The sequence below is a fragment of the Ctenopharyngodon idella genome, chromosome 4 (assembly GCF_019924925.1).
Source record: "Ctenopharyngodon idella isolate HZGC_01 chromosome 4, HZGC01, whole genome shotgun sequence".
In the NCBI taxonomy this organism is placed as follows: domain Eukaryota; kingdom Metazoa; phylum Chordata; class Actinopteri; order Cypriniformes; family Xenocyprididae; genus Ctenopharyngodon; species Ctenopharyngodon idella.
In genome coordinates this window covers 12593616-12619025 of record NC_067223.1, presented here as the reverse complement: position 1 = coordinate 12619025, position 25410 = coordinate 12593616, and the positions used below count along the sequence as shown (strand labels likewise).

The 25410-nt window shown below is 38.4% G+C and overlaps 1 protein-coding gene across 14 annotated transcripts in view; it reads left to right on the top strand.

The window, feature by feature from the left end:
• The window catches only part of wnk1b (WNK lysine deficient protein kinase 1b), an 80614-nt gene extending 60872 nt beyond the window's left edge, over positions 1-19742 (top strand). For 6 of the 14 annotated variants that reach the window (XM_051892444.1, XM_051892443.1, XM_051892433.1 and 3 more), the window contains 12 exons: positions 551-1623; positions 2928-3008; positions 4205-4291; positions 5172-5208; positions 5343-5413; positions 5507-6003; positions 6099-6301; positions 8199-8399; positions 10217-10309; positions 11821-11862; positions 15470-15675; positions 15767-19742. In XM_051892444.1, coding sequence (XP_051748404.1) covers positions 551-1623; positions 2928-3008; positions 4205-4291; positions 5172-5208; positions 5343-5413; positions 5507-6003; positions 6099-6301; positions 8199-8399; positions 10217-10309; positions 11821-11862; positions 15470-15675; positions 15767-16111 — 2936 coding nt within the window. In that variant the 3' untranslated portion in view covers positions 16112-19742. Of the gene's footprint in view, positions 1-550; positions 1624-2927; positions 3009-4204; positions 4292-5171; positions 5209-5342; positions 5414-5506; positions 6004-6098; positions 6302-8198; positions 8400-10216; positions 10310-11820; positions 11863-14287; positions 14340-15469; positions 15676-15766 lie in introns of all 14 variants that reach the window. The other 8 variants (XM_051892438.1, XM_051892437.1, XM_051892432.1 and 5 more) reach the window with 8 other exon arrangements.
• Positions 19743-25410: the final 5668 nt, after the last annotated feature.

Genomic DNA, 25410 nt, shown 5'->3' with positions numbered 1-25410 from the left:
CAATTGAGTGATAAAAAGGAATGAAGTCTATTAGATGTATCATGTTTTTTGATTAGCAGTTTTTATTGATTCCAATAAAAAATACTGAATAGTACATGAATCAGCCCTTTAGACTAGTTATCAACACCCCCCTACAATTAAATATAACTTAAATACATTTAAATACATAATCTTAATAATAAAAAACCCATCAAAAGCACAATTAAAATTTCAACTGTAAACATGATTCTCTCATGTTCATTACTATGTGCACTCCAAATAGGTTTGATATTTGTTCCATTTCTTATACTACAAATCTAATATGCCAGACTGTTTATAAGACATCTGTTCTAATGCAGCCCGATTCTGCTATCAATTCATGAAAAGATGGAGCTCCCTCTGACTTCCAGCTCCTAAGAATTATCTATCTACAAATCATTAAACTGGATTCAATTCTGGTTTCAATGTCTGCTCTCATACCCAATACAAATAGTCTAGACTAGATATAGCATGTTAGACAAATTATATAACTGCATACTCATTTTTGACTTGAATTTCTATTCTTTATCAGCTGTGTCAGTTGCAGCGCCTGCCTTGGGGCTTTCTATGTCTGCATCTGCAGTCAGTCTACAGCAGGCATTCTCTGAGATGCGTCAAGGCCGGTTTGACCCGGGTCCCAGCACTGCGCCACCAATGCTCCATGTCTCCATGCCCCCTCTGGTGCCTGTTGCAACACCCTTGCCCACTAGCACCGCTCCTGTTGTCCCTCCCCAAGTGTCTTCTGAAGTGACTGCTTCACCATCTCTACCCTCAGTCTCCATAAACCCTCCGGGGTCATCGTCTCCTCCTCCTACCCTTCCCGCCTCTGCCGTCACCTCCCCTCCAGCCCATTCACTCCCTCTGCCTCAACCTGCCATCATCAGTGTTATTTCCACCCCTTCCTCACTGCCAATGCCAGCTGTGCCTGCCGCCACATCCTTCCCCCAAACCCCAGTCCCCATGCCTGTACCCGCCAGTACTGTTGCCCCGCTCACTCACCCTGCAGCTCCAATGGGATCTGGCAGTGGTGAACAGCTGCCCATCCCCTGCACCTCAGCTCAGCTCACACCAGCCTCCATCACCACCACAGCCATCCAGACGCCACAGCTCGCACCATCCACCATCCCCGACACGGTTATTCCCGTCTCAGCAGCTCAGTCACAAATGCCCACCCTCCAGCCGGTTACCACCAACATACCAGTTGTGCAGCCCACCCCCATGCACAGCCAACCTCAGACCTCCACCGTGGCCAATCAGAGTCACGCACATTCTGTGGAATGTGACAGCGACCCGCAGGGAAAGGGTGTCGATGACATCCAGGCTCTGGATAAGAAGCTGCGGTCGCTCTTCATGGACCTGGGCTCTGGTCCGCCCTCTGCACAGTCTGATGTCACATCTGACCCCTTGGCGGCCCCAAGTGTCCCTGGCACCTCCTCTCCAACTGCCTGTGCCACCCCTAGTGGCACCCCTCTCCCTCCCTCTAGTTTACCCCTCAACTCCTCCGGTCAGCCCACTGGCTCTCCAATGACCTCCATGGGCAATGGCTCCACCCCGGTCGGCTACAGTCAGACGACTCCATCAAAAGCGCCGTTATCAAGACTACCGGTGAGTGACTGGTTGATAAACAGTCTTGAAAATAATGTAAGCTCCAGTTTGACATCATGGCCCTGTTTCCACCTGGCATTAAGATGCGTTTTGGTTGATCGGATCACAAGTGGACGATGCTAAAAACAGGTGTAAACGGGTTGTAAAACGTTTCGAGCTTGTCCACTTTCGACCACTTCCAGAGGTTGTTGAAAGCGATTCGACTGGATTGCTTTCGTAGTGGAAACACTCATGTGGTCGAAATGTATACGAACAGCCACTAAAGACACATACTGTCCGCCAGTGTTGCCGAGTCTGTGGTTTTCCCGCGGAATTGGACTACTTTATCACTGTTGCCACGAGTTGTTTTTCATGTCCGTGGGTTGAAGCGACCCCGAATAACATGATATTTAGCCCCTGAACCATTTACCAGGGGATCCCCACCAAAAACGCATATTTTACCCAATTGGGCTGGTTTTGTTGTGAAAACCTGGCAACCCTGCTCTCCGCCTACTGACTTAATGGGTAAACATTATGGGAAGCGCGCTAGCCAGATGGGATTTAAACTTTTTCGGCTGTAGACACAAGTTTAGTTTGAAGACGAAAAACGCACTCACCATTCCTGATTTCTAACACGCACAGTGTTGGGCTGGTCTTGCAGTTGCCAGAGCAGAAACAAAAGCTGATGCTCTCCGTATGTTTTTCCATCTTCATGGTTGCGTTCATATGTAAATTACGCAAGCTTATTTTGTCGATTAAATCGAAAGATCTGAAGAAACCCTTACTTTTACCCGCCCATAGACCCTCCCCTCGAAAAAAACAGGACAGAAGTGGTTGAAAGTAGATAAAAGATACTGATTGAAATACCAGGTGTAAACGGGTGCGTCTCCCTTGTCCACTTGTGATCCGATTGACCAAATTGCATCTTAATACCAGGTGAAAACAGGGCCCATGGAACATGGTTAAAACACTTTTCTTGTTTTTAACATCATATTTTACTTCCTTCTCTCAAACCCCTAACTACTCTGTATAAAAACTGGATGATTTTGTAGTCTATTTTTAAACCCAATTTCTGCATGGCCGTTAAGTTTCATGACTAACAAAATGCATGAAATAGTAATCCTACATGAATACTGTATAACTCAACTGACACCTTTCTGTAATATTATAACAAAGCTCTAGTCATATTTTGTGTACAGCTTTGAATAATTCCCATACATAACACTCAGGCTTATGCTGCATGTAGCTTGTGGCAGTTCATCGACACCTCTGCCAGCTCTCGTTCTTTACAGTACTTTAGCTTCTCTTCCGTCTTCGTTCATTAGGTGTTGCCTGTCGGCCCAGATCAGGCTGGCACGCCGCCCACAGAGCACCTACCACCCTTCCCAGGACCTTGTTTAACTCAGGTGCCCTTTTCTTCTTTCTCTTTCTGCCTCACTCTGTTTTTATATAGTTTCATACCTATAAAACACGCAGAGCATGAGTAAAGATTTTTAATCGCATAAGAATCAAACCACTGCATGGCATAGCTTTCCTTTGAGGCCAGTTAGGAGCATGACCTGTGACACTCATTAACTCTGACTTGCTGCTCTTTCTCTTTTTCTCTGCCGTTGACGGGTGGAGAACAGGAAGAATGTGATTTAAGAAAACAACATGACACATTTTCAGTGTGTTTTGTCTCATTTTCTGGTTTTATTGGGACTGTAATAAAAACAGCAAACTCAGTTGTTAATAATTATAATTATTTTATGAAAGGGAATATAAAGGTGCTTTTTGTCCCCTTGTGAGATTTTAAAGAAAAAGATGTTTTACAATAGCAGTAACTCTAATTTGATTGAGTAGATTGCATTTGCTTTAAACTTTTTTATTGTCTCTTTAATTATGTTTTCCTTATTTTTACGTGTTAATGTTAAATTTGCCCTTTGTTTTGTTTTCAACTTATCCATAACCCAGATTGTTTGACTTCCCCTTTCTTAAGTTAATTCTTAAGGAGTTCCAGTAGTCAAAAGTGGTTCTAAGTGAACAAACACCCCTAAAACATCAGTGATTTGTCATTTTTATCTTTTAGCATGTTGTGGATGATCCTCAATTAATCAAAGTAATTTGGATGTTATATAATTTTCCTCACTCCAAACTGAACCCTGCTTGCATTCACGTCATACTCTGAGAAAGTCCTTTCCATTCTACTTAAGGCGATTCATACTAAATCTAAGAGACTTAATCCTGTAGATTGTGATATTTTTCATCCATCACTTTTGAATTGAAAACTTACTGTGATGGCACTTAGCCGCAAGCCAACCTGAACAAAACATTTCAGGAACCGCAGAGCGTGGGCCAATTATAGGATTTACTCTCCATTTCATGTGGAACATGAAAGGAAGCCTCAGCTTGGATTAAAAGCATTCAGTTCTTCCAGGCAGTGGTCATCTGACCCTGTACTTACTGTAAGAGATCGTCTCATGCAGAAATTAATTAGATACACGGTTCCCCTGCTGTATTTGTGTGCACATGCCATGAGTAATAAGTGTTTGTACGAGTCTGCGTGTGTGTATGTTTCTTGGGGCTAAGTGAATCTAACTAATTGCTGAAATGGATTATTTAGTCCCAGCAGCCCCTGGAGGATCTAGATGCCCAGCTGAGACGGGCACTGAGTCCAGAGACCGTTCCAATCAGCAATGTCACGCACCAGGTACACGCAACCCAACAGGGATCTGGCCGAAAAACACCAGCACACGTGTATTAAGTGCCGGATCTGTCTGATTTGATTTATTGCAGTTAAACTTTGGCACTGGAACTTTCCATACACAAAAAAACAGATAAAAGAAGCAGTTCTCAAATCCCATACACAAATAAACCAGAAGTACCTCCTCAAATGTCAATTGAAACAGAGAAAGCATGTAACCAAAAACATTGTGTTACTTTTTGCTTTCAGAGGAATAATTGATATAAGTAATTAATGTGAATAATTTAAAAGTACCCTTTATTATTTTTTATTATTATTTTTATTTAGTTTTTTTTAATCATATATATATATATATATATATATATAATGTGTGTGTGTGTGCAACTAACTATACTACATAGGTAATTTATTTTATGCATAGATAGCTAGAGAGATATATATGTATATGTACACTACACTAATATTACTTTATAATTGCATTTTAAGTTATTCATTTTTTTAAAGTAAATTAAGTGGTAACACTTTACAATAAGGTTCCATTAGTTAACATAAGGTAATGCATTAAGTAATATTACTAACAATGAGTAATACATTTGTTACGGTATCTGTTAATCTTTATTAACGTTAGTTAATAAAAATACAACTGTTAGTTCATGTCAGCTCAGGTCCACTAATGTTAACTTTTGATTTTAATAATGAATTAGTAAATGTTGAAATTAACATAAACTAAGATTAATACATGCTTTAGAAGTCACTTTCAGTGTTCATGTGAACTAATGTAGTTAACTAATGTAAACAAATGAAACCTTATTGTAAAGTGTTACCATTTAAATTGCACTTTATCTACATGTCTGTAATCTGATTCTCATCTTTTTCTTACCTGTAGCCATCTCTTACTGGGATGCCACCTGGAGGACAGCCAGGTATGTGCTGAAGTTTTACTTTACTTTTACCTATTCTTTAAACACAACAGCTAGCAAAAAGCTAAGCCTGTTCACTTTCTCATATTACATGAGCTCATTATCAGCTCTGCTTATTAATGATGATGTTATTTCAGTTCCATTTTCTTTGGATGATGAGCAAGCAGCTGCACCTACAGTTGGAGGATACAAACTGGGACGATTCCAGGTACTTCGCATTCGCAATGTGATGACAGGAACGGGATATTCATAGTGTTTGTGTATGACATCAGGTGGCACTCTTGTTCTCTGTCTCGTTCAGGTGTCGGTGGCTCCTGATGAGAACGCCTCGCATGCTCCCACAGGCTCCCATGACTCATCCTCCACGTCTTCTTCCTCCACCACCACCTCTTCTTCATCATCCTCCTCCACTCTCTCTAGCCCTGAAAACACACTGCACCGAACCTCCTCTCCCCTCAGAGACGTAAGAGCAGATGTGGTCGATGGCCTCCCTGCTCTTCCCAACCAGATGGCAACACACCCGCAGCCCACCACCATTGGCCGTTTCCAGGTTACCACCAAAACAGACACGAAGGTGGGGCGTTTCTCAGTGAGCAGAGCACAGGACGAGGCTGCAGCAGCTAGCTTACAACCCCCAGAACTCCAGCCAGCACCTCAAGCCCATCCAGCCATGGGCAACGGTCCAGCCCAGAGTCCCGGGAGCCTCAACAACTCTGTCAGCTCCTACTTCAGCAGCGACAATGACTCGGAGTTTGAAGATGAGGACTTTAAGAGAGAAGTCAGCAAGCTGAGGGAGAAGTATGTTTGTTTTTGATGAATACATTGTAACAGGAACAGCATAACCTAGGTGAAAGATAAGCAGTGTAATTGTGCTTTCCTTGTTTTACTCCCAGGCACATGATAGAGAGTCAGGCCCTGTACACTCGGCAGAAGGCTGAGATTGACGCCCTTTTTGCCCGATTGGGCAAAGTTCCACCCGCCATGGTCAACCCACCTGTGGTGAACCCAGCTGGCCGCAGACGACGTCCCACCAAGAGCAAAAGCAGCAAATCCAGCCGCGGTAGCTCCCAGGGCAGCAAGAGTCCTGTACAGCCAGGTATTCACTTGTTCTGCTTTGCCTTTTTGTGCAGATCAATTGACAATGTTTTTTAGGAATACAAAATATCCATATTTTAAAGATATATTCTTATCTTTTTTTCTTAAGATTGTTCTAAAGACAAAATCTAAAGAGAGAATTTGAATTCCATAAAGGAATTTTCTTTAAAAACATTGTATAGGGTCCTATGAAATCCGTTTTATTTTTTCCCAAATTCTGTTTTTTTCCCGTTTTATTTTTTTGGACTCCCATTTTAATGGTTAAATTAAGTTTTAGTAATCAAAAAGCATGTCTAATTAATTTGACATCATGAAACTTATTCAATTTAACAACAATTTATTAAAAGTTTAACAAAAATTACATTTTTAGGGCCCTATGAAATAAGTTTCTTTTTTTTTTTTTTCTTCCGCAAATTCAGTTTTATTTTGATCAAATTCTGTTTCAAGTTTTCTGGATTCCATTTTAATGGTTTAATTAATTTTTAATAATCAAAGCATGTCTAATTAATTGATTTCATTAAAAACAACAATTTATTTTTTTTTATTATTATTTAATTTCTATGAAATGTTTTTTCAGGAACCCTGTGTTGTGTATTTTAATTTTTCTGGCAATCAAATGAAGGAATAAAACATTAATTTAATTGATCTTTTAATCATATGACATTAAACAATTTTTTTTTTTGTCAAACAAAGTGCTGCACAACAGAGCTTTACTGTTCAAATTAAAACATGGAAGAACAGTTGTGATTATTCCTTAAAGAAAAAAGTTTTAATAATAATAATTTATTATTATTATTGATATTTGTGTTAGTATTATTATTACATTGAGGCGTAGCTAAATTCTACTGTACAACAGTAATATATTTGTCACAATTTCTTTAAGTTAAACTGAACTTTTATTTTGAAGGGTTGCAGTAAAGACCTTTGAGTTTCTGTGTGTTTATGATATGACAATAGTTTTTGTCAAATGAAAGGGTAAAATGCTCATGAAGTGACTCTCAGAACGGCTCTGGAGATGAAGTTCATGCATTCATGTGCTCATAAAGTGAGGCAGCAGAGGCTGAAAACACAAGTGCGTTTTCTGCATCACGGAAATCATAGAGCCCTAATTGTAAATAAATTCTTAAAGTTAGGATATCCTCCAATAGGGCTTTTCACACTTGAGTTAACCCTGGGTCATTCTATGCCCTGGGTAAACGGAATTCTGGGTTATCTTGCTTCATGTTTCACACTGCTGATAATTTACCCAGGGTTAACTATTGATCCTGGGTATTCATAAGCTGACATTTCACACTGTACATTCTTAAACCCTGGGTTAATGTTCTTATTTGAATATTTGCGGTGTCAGTGTCATTGATTGGATGACTGCAGCACATGACCTGTTTACATAAAGGTTCTCATATCATCCTCATATTATATATTGCCAACTGCTATCAAGTTTTTCCTGAATGGAATTTTCGGACTACAAATATAAGAATTAAACAGTCTCTTCACTCCCAATTGACACTTTTTTCGTGCTAACCCACTTCTAAATTACAAGTGTGAAACGTTCCTTTACCCGGGGTTAAAAGCGGGGTTTGGAACAACAGTAAGCCAGGGTTAAACAGTGTGAAAAGTCTTAAATCTTACATTTTCTTCTTAAGAATAAAAAGTTGTACTTATTATGTAAAATTAAATATTTTACATAATAAGTACAACTTTTTATTCTTAGGAAGATAATTTAAGATTTCGTCTCAAGAACTGCACTTACTAAACTTACTAAATTCTTCTTAGAATTTCCTACGAAACTACTTTTTTCAGAAAATTTTTGTGGATCTTGTCAACTTCAAATCTGTGTTTGAGTCTTGTGTCCTGGCTCTGATCAGGGCTTCTATATGTTTTTGTGTGTGGTCTTACAGCAACCAGCACTTTATCAGCGCAGAGTGCTCCCTCCGTGTACCCGCCCCAGCAGGCCTTCCTGGCCCCTGGGGGGATGATAGATGGGGGGAGTAGCCCTCTGCTCCAATCCTTCAAGCCCTCCCCCTCTAATGAGAACCTGTGCTCCGCTTACACCAGTGACGCCACGCTCTCTGCGCCCAGTCTGTGCGTCACCTCGCAAGGTAAAAATAAAGAAACACATCACAGCCTTCAGCTTGACCCTGTGCTTTTTTTAAACACAAAGTAAAAAGATAAAGTGACATTATGGGTAAGCAATGAGCAGAAAAAAACATTGTCAGTTTTCGTCGATTACAATATCATACTAGGGTTGTCACGATACCATAAAAATGTCTTGCGATACTATACCAGCTGAAGTGTCACGATACCAAGTAGTATCGCGATACCATGCAGTATTGTGTTAATTTATAATTCAAATCTACAAAATGAACCAAACTTTCATAAATACATAGATGTAAATCAAAACAGACCAGATTTTCCTGTGAATACTTCATTTTGAGAATAAATAACTGGCTGTTGTTACCAATCAAATGAAATCAGTGTAAACAAAATTCATCTTAGTACTGCACAGTAGCACAGAGATTAATGTTTTAAATATAAAACTCTGAATATAGAAATATAAAATGTTGGAAAAAAATTAAATAGTCCTACTTTTAGAAGTCGCCAGTAGGTGGCAGCAAGCATTAACGGTTTAGTCACTGAATCCGATTCATTCAAAACAGTTGATTCATTCAGGAACGAAGCAAATGACTGTTTTATGAATGGCTTAGTGAATCAGTGATTTGCCCAATTTGTTCAAAAATACAGATTCATTCAGAAACTAAACAAAAACAGCACTCTTGCTCTTGTCACAGTGCGAACAACGATGTGCAAGTGCAACTTTATCTCATTGCAAAATGAACTGAAGCATGGGGAAACGCTCAATAAGGCACTAATTCTACACAGTATTTACTACACAGGGCACAGCAGAAAGGCAACACACACAAAAAACCTCTCTTGTAATGTTTTTGCAATCACACGTTCAAATGAATGTTTTAAATGGTGTACCTGCCGCACATACAACATTCCTTACAGTAAAACCGTATTGACCATACTACTGTTTAAAAAATACAATGGAATCGCCAGTATTTTGAAGCTTTAGTTTAGCGATACTACCGTAATACCAGTATTTGAAATAAATGTATAATTTATTGTAATTGCAATAAAATATACTTATAAAATACTATTTTGTGGACAAAAAATAAAGAAAATAAAAAAGTTCTTATTTATTCAAACAGGTCAGGTTTCTCTCTTTTTAGTTAAAAATGTTAAGCATTTGCTTGATTTTGAAACAAGGGACAGCTGTTGGTGCTTCACTTTCTTCCTTGCAAATTTATCCCAAAAATATGGTATATATAATTCATTTCAACTCTTCAACTCTTCGTATATACTCTGTTGGATTTGTCGATTTTGGATGTTTTTAGTAACATAAACCAACTGTGGCCTGCTTCCTGTGAGTCTTCCCAATTTGAGGAGAAAACTTCAGAATCACACAGTGGGAAGAAATTCTTGAACTTTTGTCAAGCGCTCATGAATTTTGTTGTGTTTCGTATATCGGCCCTATTTCTGGTGGTACAGGTTGAATCAAATCTTAACGTAGAAATCTTTGTTTTGACCATTTGAGAAAGCACACGCTTTGATTTGGATGAAGCTACAGGGCTGATGCTTGTGCCTCCAGGGGACGCTTTTCCTCCCCTCTTCCGTGCAGCTCGATGCTCACCCACCCAGGGCCACTCCTCCCCTCCTTCACCTCCTTCACTCTCTCTATCTGTCAGGAATTCATGGCTTACTGACCTCTGTTACCATTCTCACTGTGTATTTGTGTACGTTTCCTTTATCTCTTTCTCTTTCTTCTATCTGCTCCATCTCTTCCTTTCTTTCTCTCACTGTCTCTTGCTCCTTTCCATCTCTCTCTTTCTCTTTCCCTCTTTTTGTACCACAGGCTGTGTAAAGTTCAGCTGTGGGTCGGAGAGAGTGACCTTCAAACCAGGTGGCAGGAGGACGCGTTTTCTGAGTACGCCCTGCTTGGCTCTTTGTGTGTAACGCTTTTTCTTTTGTCTCTTTCCTACAATGTCATGTGATTAGTTCTTATTCTGCCAAGCCTTCTGATTGGCTGATCATCTCAGACATTGTGTTATAAATCTTAAAAACAACTTATGCTCATCGCTAACAGTTTATATTCAGTAATGCACTAGCATAACCTCTGAGGTCCAATAATTATTTTCTAATTATTTTTAATTGTTTACGATGGACACTTTGTCATTTGTATTATTAGTTTTAATATTTTTCCTCATATATGCTGAAGTTTGGTTTAACACAGTAACAGAATTGCTTAAGATAAATTAATTACTAATAATTTAAAGGATTAATAACATGCTGCATTTGACAGTTTCCCAAAGCTGTACAGCTTGTATTTTAGCAGTTATCTCAAGTAGTTTAAACAATATATTCTGAAAGTGGGAGTGTTCCCATCACTTTCACAGCGAGATCACGGAAGAATGTTTAAAATGAAAAATGTAAAAATAGTTTATTATTAGCAGTGTTATTTTAGTATAATTTATATACTTAGGTTAAAGTATTTAATACTATTTTGAATCAGCTTTAATTTTTGTTTTAAGTTTTAGTCATTTTTATGTGCTTTAGCCATTTTTATTAGTTTTTTTATAGTTATTTTAACTTTTTTTTTTTTTTATTATTTTCTTAGTTTTTCAGTTTCAGTTTTAGTCATTTTACTATTTAATCTTAAACTTAAGTTCTAATTTCTAGAAGTTTTTCATGTAATATTTAATATTTTAATTCATTTCAGCTTTATTTGTTACCGAAAATTGATTTTTAATATTTTTAATCTTAGTTAACAGTAACACTGCTTGTTAGTTCATATTTGCTGTAACGCAAATACAAATTGAACCTTATTGTAAAGTGTTAGCCATATAGTATGATCAAATAATAATGACACGTCAATGAATCTGCTGAAACATGGCTCATGTTTATCAGTATCGATTGGCTTTTCCTTTTCTGACACATGCAGTGTGATCCTGCAACTTACTATTCTCATTTCCTCAAATAATTACGTAATAATTTAATCACTTTCATTATTTAAATCTTTCGAAAGGAATGAACAGCTGACATATTGGTTCAAGGCATTCTAGGCAAGTCACTACATATATATTTTACAATCTGCTGAATTTTCCCTTAGTTTTTTATTTATTAAAAGAAAAAACACATTTTACGTACCCCAGCTCAAGCACTTTCTCACATCGTCTCAGCTCAGCACAGTCTTCCTTTGCAAACTTGACTTCAATTATCTCCTCTCACAATGTGAATACACCTGATCACTGGCTTTGACCACAGACCCAATAGTCACAACCACATGAGAACCTTCCTCCACTCACCCCACCTTCACTGTTTTGGAAATACAGTATGAATGTAACAGCCATCAGGTTTTAGACTAGCATGTTCTGATACACTCCCATAATGCACTGTGTTGGACGTGGAGTTACTGCACCACTGATTCTCTCCAATCTCACCGTTCTCTCCATGCTTCAGGGAAGATGGTGAAAAAAGTGTGCCCCTGCAACCAACTCTGTAGTAATTATCTCTCTTTTTTACATCCTCCCACTCCCTCCCTCCCTCCCTCCCTCTCTTTCCTGTCGTCACCTCGCGCTTCATGTCCTGTGGCCTGTTGAAGCTAGTTTCCCTGTTAAGCTCTCAGGCTGACTTGAGCATTTCTTTCCTGTGATGACCCATTCATGTTTTTATAAGTGTAGCATGCCATGTGTTTTCACTCTTAAATTAAACTCAAACATATGCACTACCCTAAATTTGATTTCCACATGAAAATGAGATCTCCCACCAGAAATTGTTTACCGAACATGCATGCGAATGTTGTTAAAACTGGTGGCACTACTCTCGCAAAACGCCTCGCCATGCGACGACGCCACACTCGGCATCAGACTGACTAATGCACTCTAAATGGACCCGTCTGAGCACTCATCCCATTATGCACAAGCCAATTTGAAGCCCCAGACTCCCTTCTGCACTCTTCTTTATCCCCTTAAGACTCATCCTGCTTACTGCACATCGACCTCATCCTGTTTGGATGGAGATTCCCACCCATTACAAGGGTATAATGAGGCCTGGCTGATTTTCTCCCTCATTGTGCACAAGGCTTAATCGCTGTCCAATGCACAAGCTACGTATTGAGGGTATACAGCTCACATTTTGCACATAGAAAGGTAGGTTTTCACATACAGGATACCAAGATCCTCCCATGTTATTGAAAAAAGTGAATGGAAGTCATCCAGTAAATGCTGAAGTCAAGCTTTGTGCAGAGCCTACATCTCTCCTTCACTCCTTTTTCACCAGGTGGTGCTGGTGCTTGGCATGTGGATATTTTTTTCCACATCTGTATCTTAGTTGTATAAATATTCTAACATCCACAATATATTATGATTAAAAGAAGCCTTATACTCACACAGGCTGCATTTATTTGATCAAAAATATATATTTTAAACAGCAGTTTATTCCTGTGTTGGCAAAGCTTCAGTGTCACATGATCTTTCAAAAATCATTCTATCATGCTGATTTGGTGCTCAAGAAACATTTCCTCTTACCCAAAAATGAAAACAGTATTTTTGTGGAAACAGTAATACATTATTTAAAGATTCTTTGATGAATATAAAGTTCACAAGAACAGCTTTTTTTAATAGAAATCTTTTGTAACAACATAAATAGGGATGAATGATATATCTGTATCAGCCGATATATGTTCATTTTTAATGTTATTGTTATCGGCCCAATAAGAAAATTTGGCCGATATATTAAAGCTGATAAATAATGGATTATTTTCTTCAGCTGAGAAACTTCAGATGTGTACTGTTATCCATGATTATCAATGTTAAAATTAAAGCATCCCTAATTATAAATATCTTTACTGTCAAGTTTGATCAATTTTATGCATCCTTGCTGAATACAAGTATTAATTTCTTTAATAAAAACTTACTGACCCCAAACTATATATATATATATATATATAGCTGTTGTTTTGAAAACTTTTTGCTTTAAGGGCCAATATAAACCACTTTTCCTTCAATGGAAATGCATGGAACAGGGCCAATTTGGGTATTGATTTTGGCACCAGCACCAGCATGGTGATAAAGGAGTAGCTATCTTTCTAAGCATGGCTTGCTCTGGTCTACATCACCCAAAATACATTTTGGTGCTTCAGTCTTGGCGAAGTGTCGTCTTCCTGTTGCTGCTTTCTGGAGCGGCCGTGTTTACCATCCTAACAGGTCTTATCTGTATCGCCGGATGGCTGTCTGGATAGTTGGCAAGACATTTGTGCTGAATGTAATTAACTGTGCAAGATTTGATTTAGAAAAATGTTGTTTTTCCTCATCAGCTTAATTTTTGAGTAAATTCTTAAATGCATCAGCTCTTTTTTCACCGACAGACGTATAGATAAACGGACCAATTAGCTAATACCAGTGCATGATTAAAGACCGTCATCTCTTAGTCATGACAGTGATGTGTCTAACGAAGGAGCTGAGGCATTTCCACTCATTTTGCAAATTTTTCATCTCACTTCATATTAACTGCTCAGCTTTTTTGTGTAAATTATGTACCACGTAATCCTCACTGCAATGCTTTGTTTTTCAGAAAGAGGCTTATTTACTCATACTTCCCACAAATACTACTATGCTGACAAGATTACAACAATTTTTGTACTAGTTTAGCTAATGGTACTAATCTCATTAATTCTCTAAATAGTAGATGTTGAAAGTTTCATATAGTTAGCCTCCATGAATTTTGAGACATTGCAGTTAATTTTAAGCTAATATTGGAGCTCATGGTGAATCCATTTCCATTTCACCACTCTTTTGCTCCCTCTTGTGTTGCAATAAAAACAACCATGGCAAGCATGATGATAAAGCACAGGCAGATGCGTAGCACTGTGCTTCGATGGAAAGCCAGAGATGGTGTTTTAATGTTGTCATCGTGACCTGTTTTGCAGGCTGGAGTCAGAGTGATAAAAGTGTCACTTTAGCCTCAGAGCGGACGCCCAGGTGCTCGATAGGGCCTCACTGCCATGACTTTTGTTTTTGTATACACATGACATTATATGTACAGTACAGTTGTGCTCTTAAGTTTACATACTGTACCCTTTGTATAATCTGTAATATGTTTAGCATTTATTTAAATTAGGAGAGATAAATATAATAAAATAGTTTTTAGCATTGTCCTAAAGAGCCTGATATTTTACCAAACAGGTATTTTAGTATTTATGAACTCCAAAAGATTGTGTAAAACCTGATGATCATGATTTTAGATGATCCAAAGAGCATCTTGTGCTTCATTGGATAAAAGAAAAAAGAAAAAAAAAAACATTTCACAATGATCAAAATCACAAATTTACTTCTCTTTTAATTAATTTTTTGCTTTATTTCTAGGTTTATCTTGAATGCAACATTTTAAAGGGTTAGTTCACCCAAAATGAACATTACTCGCCCTCATGTCATTCCAAACCCGTAAGAGCTTTGCTCCTCTTTGGAACACAAATTAATATATTTTTGATGAAATCCGAGAGCTTTCTGATGCATACGTGGTGTTGCTTACGTGAACAGCATTGGAGACTAACAAGGAAGAGAAGAAATTGTTTAATAAAGTCGTTATGTTTGTTTTGTTTTGTGTGCACAAAAAGTATTCTTGTCGCTTCATAACATTACAGTTGAACAACTAATCACATGGACTTTTGTAACGATGTCTTTACTACCTTTCTGGGCATCAAAAGTGGTAATTAGTCTATTAGAGGTCAGAAAGCTCTCGGATTTCATCAAAAATATCTTAATTTGTGTTCCGAAGGTTTTACGGGTTTGGAACGACATGAAGGTGAGTCATTTTTATTTTGGGTGAACTAACTCATTAATACTTTTGATTCTCAAATCTGTTATTTCAGATAGTTTCATCAGGCAGAAGTAAATTTTAATAATCATCTCTCTTATTTTTAAATCAAACATTTTGCATATTATATAAGGCGTATGTAACCTAATGAGAGGAACTGTATATGAAAATATACATGTACACATTGATATAGTCTGTGGGCTTCAGATTGTATCAGATGTTTCAGTGTGGCATTCGCTGGAGAGACTTCATCTTTACGACAGTCTTCTCTCTTCCTCTTTTTCTCTCCGCTCAGGGACGAGCAGCACCAACACGGTGGTGGGAACTGGTCAGAATCAAAACCAACCGCCGGTCTCTCAGTCCCAGAGCTGCAAGGGCATGTTCACAGACGAGCTGCACAAATTGGTGGACAACTGGGCCAGGGATGCTATGAACCTGTCGCAGGGCAAGAGAGGCTCCAAGCACCAACAACAAGTGGCTCCTCAGGGCCACAGCTACGACGTAAGACTTTGTTCTTGAGAAACTCGGACCTCACAGTTGAATTTGAAGTTAGATGCTCTAAATGAACTTTTTTCATCTCCCCTCTTCTCAGATGGTCCCTCCTACCAACATGGGCCGTAAGTACTCGGCTCCAGGCCAGCTGTGCCCAAGCATCCCTTCAACTTTGAGTGGCCACTCACCCATGCCCAACACTCCCGCTACCTCTTTGGGGGCCCGGAAGGGCTCCTTGTGTCCCACGCCACAGTACGGCTTCCCCTCCGCACCTTACAGCACCCAGTGGGCTGGCTCAGCCGCGCACACCCAGGCTGGTCTGCTGGCCACCTCACAACCCCTGGGCCAATATCCCCAGGTGCCCACCCCTTTACAGACCTTCCACATCAGCACTTTGCAAAAGTCAGTGAGCCACCCGGGTGGACCCAACCTGAAGACAACGTAGGGCAGGGCCTAGCCGCGCCAGGCCTAAATAACTCTCGAGTTGGGGGTGGGGGCAGTCAGAGGCAAGGGGGACGGACTGAAAGTGGACTTAAGCAAGTATTTGATTGCATTGCAGAGATTCTGTCACAAGAGTTTCCTTTGGGTGATTGAGAAGGATAGACGCCAGAATCGTCCTGCATGCTCACAGATACGCCACAGGGATGATGCACAACGACGCAAGGGATAAGAGAAGATGAAAATAAAACAATGGACACTTTGAGTACAATGTTACGTGGCCAAAGAAGGTGTGACCATTTTTATTGTTAAGGTGTGTGCATCCTTCATCACCCAGCCCCAAACATTTAAGGGGCTTGACTTGTGTTTAGAGGTTTGCTGACCTAAGATGGAATGAATGCCACCTCCACCCGTCCCAGAATCCATCCACCTGTATATCCTCTTGATAGATTCATCAAGCATATCACCAATCAGAGGTCGGGTGGGTGATGGTGAGCGGCAAAGAGACAAACCTAGTGTCCTTGTTCCCCTCTTGCCCTAAACCCTCTGCTGCAATGCCATGGAATAATGCAATAATTACAATGGTAGAAAAAGCCCATTTTAAAACACAGGAAGTGGCCTTCATTAGATAAAACAAAAAAAGATCCATGTACAGATTTCCTTTGTTTTTAAATTGGGTTATGAGGGTTTTGATTCCATTTGCTTGGTTGATTGGTTGGTTGTTTTCTTTCCCTATGCCCTTCAAGCCGGCCTTGTGTAGCAGAATGTTAGGGACATTTTTTTGTTTTGTCACATGTTCAGAGGCCTTTCATCTGCCCCCAAGGTTTGTACCAAGCTCCTACAGCTCCCAGCATGCTTTGCAGCACATTCACACGCTTACAGTCCTCTTCTGGTTCTCTCATTGGGCCACACCACAAGGTGACGTGTAATATAATGGATACAATCAGTAGGATTGGGGTTTGGATACGAAACTAGGGGTCGCGGGACCGTGCCGTCATACACGTACTGCCTTGGAGGCCCATGAAGCTTTAAATCTATGACTAATGTAACAGCTTTTCTAATCATGGCAGCATTAGGGGCCTCTTACGATAGTTTGATCGAGACATTCAAATAAGAATTCGTGTTCTGTATGGACCTGTATTTACTCATCAGTTTTTGATGTTGAAACACTGTGATTATTATAAATGTTGTTGGACAACATTAGCTAAAAAGAAAAGTAGACAAAAAAAAAAAAACATGAAATTTTCGAGGGTTTTGGATATTGGCGTTCATGAGATGTAAGGCTAGCTATTTCATTATTCACATCTTATTGGAGACACTTTAACCCTTTTTCCCCTTTCTACTTTCTTTATATTATTAGATAAATGTGAATGTAAAATGGATTCAATTAATGTACTTGAAGAAACGAATCTTTCCTTCTTTCCCTATGCCCAGTGAGCTTTCCGAAGATTCTAGTGCCTTGCATTATTCTTTTATTTAATTTTTTTTTTTTTTTTTTTGCTTCTGGGTTTGATATATAAGGCAGTGGAGAGTCTCAAGCGTGCGCTTGGTTTGGAGTGCTGGTCTTTTTGACTTCACAGAGGGTGAATATTAATATATTGCGGGATCGAGGTGTCGTTTTGGGTGCCGTTTTGAACTGGCTACGACTGAAACCATTTGATGGCACAGTCCTAGCCTTTAGGCAGAGTTGCAAAAAGCTTCATATATAAGGTGCAGAAACACATGATCCAGCCATTATATCACATTCAAAGGCTGTGAAAGTACTTGAGGATTGAGTTGTAGATACTTTGATCGGTCTAGCTTAGTATGCAAGCGCAAGTGTGCCTATCATCAGTGCACCCTTCCATTTAAACACTGCTTTCGACAACCACAGTGTCTTTGTTTTCCAGATGGATTCTTAAACGGCATGAGCGGTTCTTGTGAAGGTGAGGGTTCGGCTCAGATAGAAACGCAGGATGAGGAAAGTTAGTACGCATGAGACAGTATGTTGTAAGTATTTCAGAACCTCCAATAGCTTGCAGTAATTGCAGCACTTGCTTAATTGGTTTTGACACCATCCAGTGTCAGACCCTCTCCGGTGTGTGTAGAGAGGCACGTTTTACTCATTTAGCAACAGATGTGACCGCAAGTGTAACTTCACAAGTGAGAAAAGTACCAGAAATGTTAGAAAAGACAGCAACCCTTACCGACACAAGAGCGCAACGCTCTGCCAAAACAGCACTGTTGAAGAGTAGCCTAATTCTCACTGATTTCTCATCAATCCTCTACTTTTTAACTCGCACTGCCCATATAAGTTCTCACTGTACTGGCAACGGCCTTCGGTTTTATGGCAGATCAGTAGCTTCTTTAGGGGGATCTCTCTCTCTCTCTTTGTAGCAGTCGGTCAAATCACTCTTGTAAATGCTTTGGTTTGTTCTAAATACTATCAACTGCGTTAGACCTGCAACGTCAGACTACTTTTTAGCATCACGTTTAGCACATTCGACTGTGCAGATGAAAAGAGAACAGATGTACAATGTACAGATCCGTAGAGCATTTTATTTGGGGTACAAACCATAGTGGAGATGCTCTAGTCACCTTAACTACTGAAAGGACTTAGATTACAACTGGTTACATACTGCGTAGTGTGCTTTGTGTGAAACGTGTGGCACGGGAACTTCACTTTAGGTCAACTGTACAGTATAGATTCTCAACTGGCTCACTATATTTAAAATGCAATTGTGTTACCTTTTGCTTTGTACACAACGCTTTTCCTGTTTACAGCTCGTTTTTACCCCCGTCGTTCGGTTCGTTCAAACTGTGAACACATCAAAAGGTCTTTAACAAAGAGGTCCCACCTGCTCAGTGTTCAGACTAATGAAATACCCTCTGAGTGCCATGTCCCTGTTCCAGATACAACACAAGTGTTAATTTGCTCTCGCTGTAAGAAACGGGTCATCCTGTTTGACTGTAGAGGGCGCTAATGTAACTGCAGTGCAGGACATTTAAATGAGATTCACCTCTGACCTCTGATGTAAATGATAACAGCACCTTGAAAAATACAAAAACCTCTTCTTCTTTTTTCTTTATCCTTCACTTTACTTTGAAAAAAATTGCGTTTGTAGCATGCTGATGTTCGAACGAGCCGTTCAGTATCGATACACATTGTGATTATATATTTTTTTTTTTTGCATGATACTTCAGTTACACAGAAAAAATGCACACAAACTCACTCAAAAAGTATCTTATTGAATGAAACCCTCTTTCTAGTCGCTCTCCTGTGGAAAGAAATACAACAGAACAATGTTTACTTAATGCTACTGACCTGTCATTAAGTTATTTTGTTTTTTTTTTACTACTATCTGATCCGCTTGTTTTGCTGTCTTTTGAGTCTCTAGATTTTCTTCTGGCGACTTTCATTCAGTGTTTTTTTTTTTTTTTTTTCTCTCCGTATGATATTTAACATTGTACAAAATGTTAAAAGAATTCCTTAAAATGAAAACCAAACAAAAACAAGTAGGGAATCATCTGCAATGTTTAACTGTCTGTTTTGCACTAAGTATAGGATGTTCAAGCTTCATATAAAACTGCGCTTTGCGCTCCAATAAAACAGCGTTTGTTACCTTATTTGTAAACTTAATAAAAGTCATTTAAAATAAGTCAAGCTTGCCTCTGATTCTCAATTCACACTGGATCCTGGATTAGTTATCATGCAGTTTAGAGCAATAAAGCTGATGAAATTTACTTTTGATACACAAGTGCACATGTATCTGTGGTCCATTTCAGAGTGTTATTTGTGCCCACCTTTACTATATGTCCAAGTATTTGTTCATACTAGCCAATCTGCATCTCATGTAGGAAGAGAATGAGTTGTTTTACTTGAGGGAGGGGGGGGAGGGGTACTAAATCTTCATCTGGCCCTGATCCTAATAAATGAAGGTGAATGACACGCACTCTGTGCCCATGCACTCTGCCCAGTCCTTCCAAATGTGTACATGCACTATGTGTCTTGACCGTTCTTCATATTGGTGGCATGTTGGATTCTGAGTCGGACCAACAATCAGTGAATTGAGGCCATTGCAGTTCCATATCCTTTTGCCATGTGATTTGAGATCGTCACAAGCCCAAATGGCCAAGTAAATATTGTTTTTATAGATGAAAAACTATTTTAACAAAACTTCTTCACTGTTTATTTGAAATGCTTTTGTCTGCCAAGTCATATGTGGTCCAACCCGGTCACTGTTATTTGGAAAGTAAGACATGTTCCCGGATCAACATATTTTATTGATCCTGTGACAAATATTTTGTCCTACCCTTAACATAACCCTTCCCATAACTTAACTTAAACCATAAAATCAGAGGGATATGATTGGTGAATAACACTGAGGTAGAAGCACCTAACCCTGGATATGAGCCTAAACCTCTCCCTCAAATCTGATTGGCTGATTGGAATGTTGTTCCAGGATCAACAAAGATGTTGACCTTGGAACATGTTGCACCAACATGTAATAAGTCTCCTAAAATAACAGATCATAATTTTTTTTTTTTTTTTTTTTTACAAGGCATTTACATTTCTAAATGTTTACCTTGAAAATTGTTTAAATATTTTTAAAATAGATGGTTGCCCCACATGACTTGACACATCAATAACTTGATCTTTTGTTGAAAATAGTATAAACGTTAACCAACATAAATACAAATAATACATTTCTAAGAGTTAGTAACATTATTTTAATGCACTGCTTTATAGGATAAGATGTTATACACACCAAATGTAAATAAGCCAACACAGATATGCAGAGATTTAACCACCTGATCACTTTTTGGACGATGGTACTGACTTTATAGAGGGGGTGAGGATCAGGAGGCATTCATACTGAATCTAATATAAGCAAGGTAAGGTATCTTTAACACTGATTCACACCTCAGCTTCTTGACAATTTTAAGGCACCAATCTTATTTTTTCATTTCAATGTTTGTGCTTTACATCTTTATAATTGAACCTGTATTCTTTCTGACAGCCATGGCAGTCTTTTATGATCTTCGGCTGATGTCTCTGGTTGTGCTGATGCTGGCGTCTCAGTTGGACGTTGCCAGCGCTGCTGTTAGAGTGTTTGGCTTACATGCCAAATACCTCACTGGTGATCCTTTTGGAAACGACCCTGATCCATACGTCAAGGTCTGGTGTGGCTCACGTTTTGGAGGGATGACAGAATTTTACAGGGATACTGCTAATCCTTCATGGTCTGCAGAGTTCAACTTCCCAAATTGCACAGCAAATGAAACCCTGACATTGCAGGTGTGGGACAAAGACCTGAATTTTGATGATCTTTTGGGCACATGTATCAGACAGGTGGAAAATAAGTCTTCTACCATTATTTGTTATCTGAACAAAGGAACTCTGTTTTACAGGTATGAGTTAAAATAAATCTGTTCCAAACCAGCATTGTGTAAAGCTGCTTTGAAACAAACCTCCACTGTAAGTCGCCTGATAGTAATAGTTGAACATGTTTTGCATTGATATATGTTCATCAAAATCAACTGCTGACACTTTTCTTCTTTAGTGAAATGCTGTTCACTATTAAAAAAAATGCTAAAAGTCATAAATAAAGGTTGTCTGGAAGCTTGTTTATACCATGCACTGCATAAAAAAGGTAATTGCTAATTTTTTTAGTTTTCTCGCAAATTACATTATAAAGTCTGAATTGCAAGATATAAAGTCACAATTGAGCAAAAAGTCAGAATTGTGAGATAAAAAGTAACAATTAGCTTTTTTTATTCTGTGGTGCAAACCAGCTTCACAATCAACTAGTGTTTTCGCAATATTAAAATTTCAAACGATGACACACACACACAAACACAAAACAGACGGTTACACAACAGCTCTCATGTCTATTTGATTCTAATGACAAAATGTTGCTCTAGTTCCAATTACATCATTATCTATTACATTACACAGTGCACCACAAGATGGCACCAACTCGCTTTAGTGAGGGTCATAAACAAAAACAAAACGCCATTAGGGTAACATATATCACACTAAAATAATGAAAAATGCTAACATATAAAGTAACACAAAACACATATATAAGGTGCACAAACATGATCCAGCCATTATATCATATTCAAAGGCTGTGAAAGTAGTTGAGGGTTGAGATTTAGAGTTTCAGCCTAACTTTGTATGTGAGCGTAACATTTGTTGTTATACTGGTTGAAAGTCTCCTCATATCCTGATAGCAAAGCAATCGCTATGTTAAACGGTCTAAATGTTTATATACAGTTGCAAGAAAAAGTATGTGAACCACTTGCAGAATCTGTGAAAATGTGCAAAATTTTTACAAAATAAGAGTTACAAAATGCATGTTATTTTTTATTTAGTACTGTCCTGAGTAAGATATTTTACATAAAATATGTTTACATATAATCCACAAGACAAAAAAAATAGCTGTATTTATTAAAATAACCCAGTTCAAAAGTACGTGAACCATTGATTCTTAATACTGTGTGTACTGTGAGTTTTGTGATGGTTGTTCATGAGTGCCTTGTTTGTTCTGAGCAGTTAAACTGAGCTCTGTTCTTCAGAAAAAATCTCCAGGTCCCAAAAATTCTTCAGTTTTCCACCATCTTTTGCATATTTGAACCCTTTACAACAGTAACTGAATGATTTTGAGATCCATCTTTTCACACTGAGGACAATTGAGGGACTCAAACACAACTATTAAAAAAGGTTCAAACATTCACTGATGCTCCAGAAGGAAACACGATGCATTAAGAGTGGCGGGGTGAAAACTTTTGAACAGGATGAAGAGGTCCAAATTTTTTTTTTTTTTTTTTTTTTTCTTCATTTAGCACTGCCCTTCAGAAGCAACAGAAGATACTTGCATGTTTCCCAGAAGACAAATTAAATACAATTTACCTTGATCTTCAAATTCCAAATGTTTTCACCCCCCGTCTATTAATGCATCGTGTTTCCTTCTGGAGCATCAGTGAATGTTTGAACCTTTTTAATGGTTGTGTTTGAGTCCCTCAGTTGTCCTCAGTGTGAAAAGACGGATCTCAAAATCATTCAGTCACTGTTGTAAAGGGTTCAAATATGCAAAAAATCCTCAAAAACTGAAGAATCAGCAGGACCTGGAGATTTTTTCTGAAGAACAGAGCTCAGTTTAACTGCTCAGAATAAACAAGAGACTCATAAACAACCATCACAAAACAAAAAAACAGTCGTAGATCATCCAGGTAACCACACACAGAATTAAGAATCAGTAAATCACATACTTAAGAATGGGGTTATTTTAATAAATTCAGCAATTTTTTTTGTCTTGTGGATTATATGTAAACATCTTTTATGCAAAATATCTTACTCAGGACAGTACTAAATAAAAAATAACATGCATTTTGTATTATCTCCCTTATTATGTTAAAATTATTAACATTTTCACAGATTCTGCAAGTGGTTCACATACTTTTTCTTGCAACTGTACATGTGTGTGTGTGTGTGTGTGTGTGTATATATATATATATATATATATATATATATATATATATATATATATCGTCTGTGGAAGGTGTAGGACCATAAAATGTAAATCCAATAATTATTTTTGGTCTGAATGAAATAATACGATGTCCTACCTGTTTTTACATACCATCATGCACCCTGTTCGCACAGACATCATACGTCATCAGAATGTTTCATGCTGTGCTGAATTTATGTAGACAGATGTCAGTCACAGAGCACCGCAAGCAAACAGCAGCATCCTTTTACAGTTCCTACCGAATCAAAACAACGAACTTATGCTGCGTTCACGACATAACTACCGTAATTAAAGGGATAGTTCACCCAAAAATGAAAATTATCCCATGATTTACTCACCCTCAAGCCATCCTAGGTGTATATGACTATCTTCTTCCAGACGAACACAATCCGAGATGTATTTAAAAATATCCTTAGTCCTCCAAGGTTTATAATGGTTGTGAATGGCAGGCCAAATTCTTAAGACAAAAAATGCGTCCATACGACTCAGGAGGGTTAATAAAGGCCATTTGAAGCGAAATAATGTGATTTTGAAAGAAAAATATCTATATTTAAAACTTTATAAATTCAAATAATGAGCTTCCAGCGGACGACCGTACGCATATTGCGCACGTCAATGTGGGCAGAAGAAAACTTTGACCTGACGCAATGACGCACACAGAGGCACAGAGGAGAGAGCAAAACAAAACACTAGTCACGAATTAGAAGTTTAAAATGAGAAATTTTAAAGAGAAATGTCGGAGGATTTCAATGTAAGAGAAGAGGAGCTTGAGTTTGTAGCCCAGCCATATTTGTTTGAACCGTGAGAGGCGTCTAAGCTTATGATACTCCTACATCCTACGTCATACATCACGTCAGAGGATTACTCATTTGGCGCAAGTCGACTTGCGCTTTCTGCATGCGGTCTTTTGCCGGAAGCTAGTTGTTTGAATATATAGTTTTAAATATGGATATATTTTTCTTACAAAAACGCATCCCTTAACTTCAAAAGGACTTTATTAACCCTCGGGAGTCGTATGGATTCATTTTTTTATGGATGGATGCATTTTTCCTGTCTTCAAGATTTGGCCTACCATTCACAATCATTATAAACCTTGGAGGACTAAGGATATTTTTAAATGTATCTCGGATTGTGTTCATCTGAAAGAAGATAGTCATAAACACCTAGGATGGCTTGAGGATGAGTAAATCATGGAATAATTTTCATTTTTGGGTGAACTATCCCTTTAAGGGATGGCAACCCGCGATGTTCTGACTGGAGCTGTTCATAGTTACTTTATTATGTCTCTCATGAGCTACTAGACAACATTATCTGTGGTCCATGTCAAAATGTTATTTGAGCCCACGTTTGATATGTCATATACAACCCGAATTCCAGAAATGTTGGGACGTTTTTTAAATTTGAATAAAATGAAAACTAAAAGACATTCACTAAATAAACTAACCAATTACACTGGATTATTTGTTTTAATGTTTGTTTGATATTAATTTAGGATAATTGAACTTAATAGTTTTGGACAAAATTAAGATTGTTAACCTGTTTCAATGAAATGGCATTGAATTTACAACCCGAATTCCGGAAGTGTTGGGATGTTTTTTAAATTTGAATAAAATGAAAACTAAAAGACTTTCAAATCTCATGAGCCAATATTTTATTCACAATAGAACATAGATAACATAACAAATGTTTAAACTGAGAAATTTTACAATTTTATGCACAAAATGAGCTCATTTCAAATTTGATGCCTGCTACAGGTCTCAAAATAGTTGGGACGGGGGCATGTTTACCATGG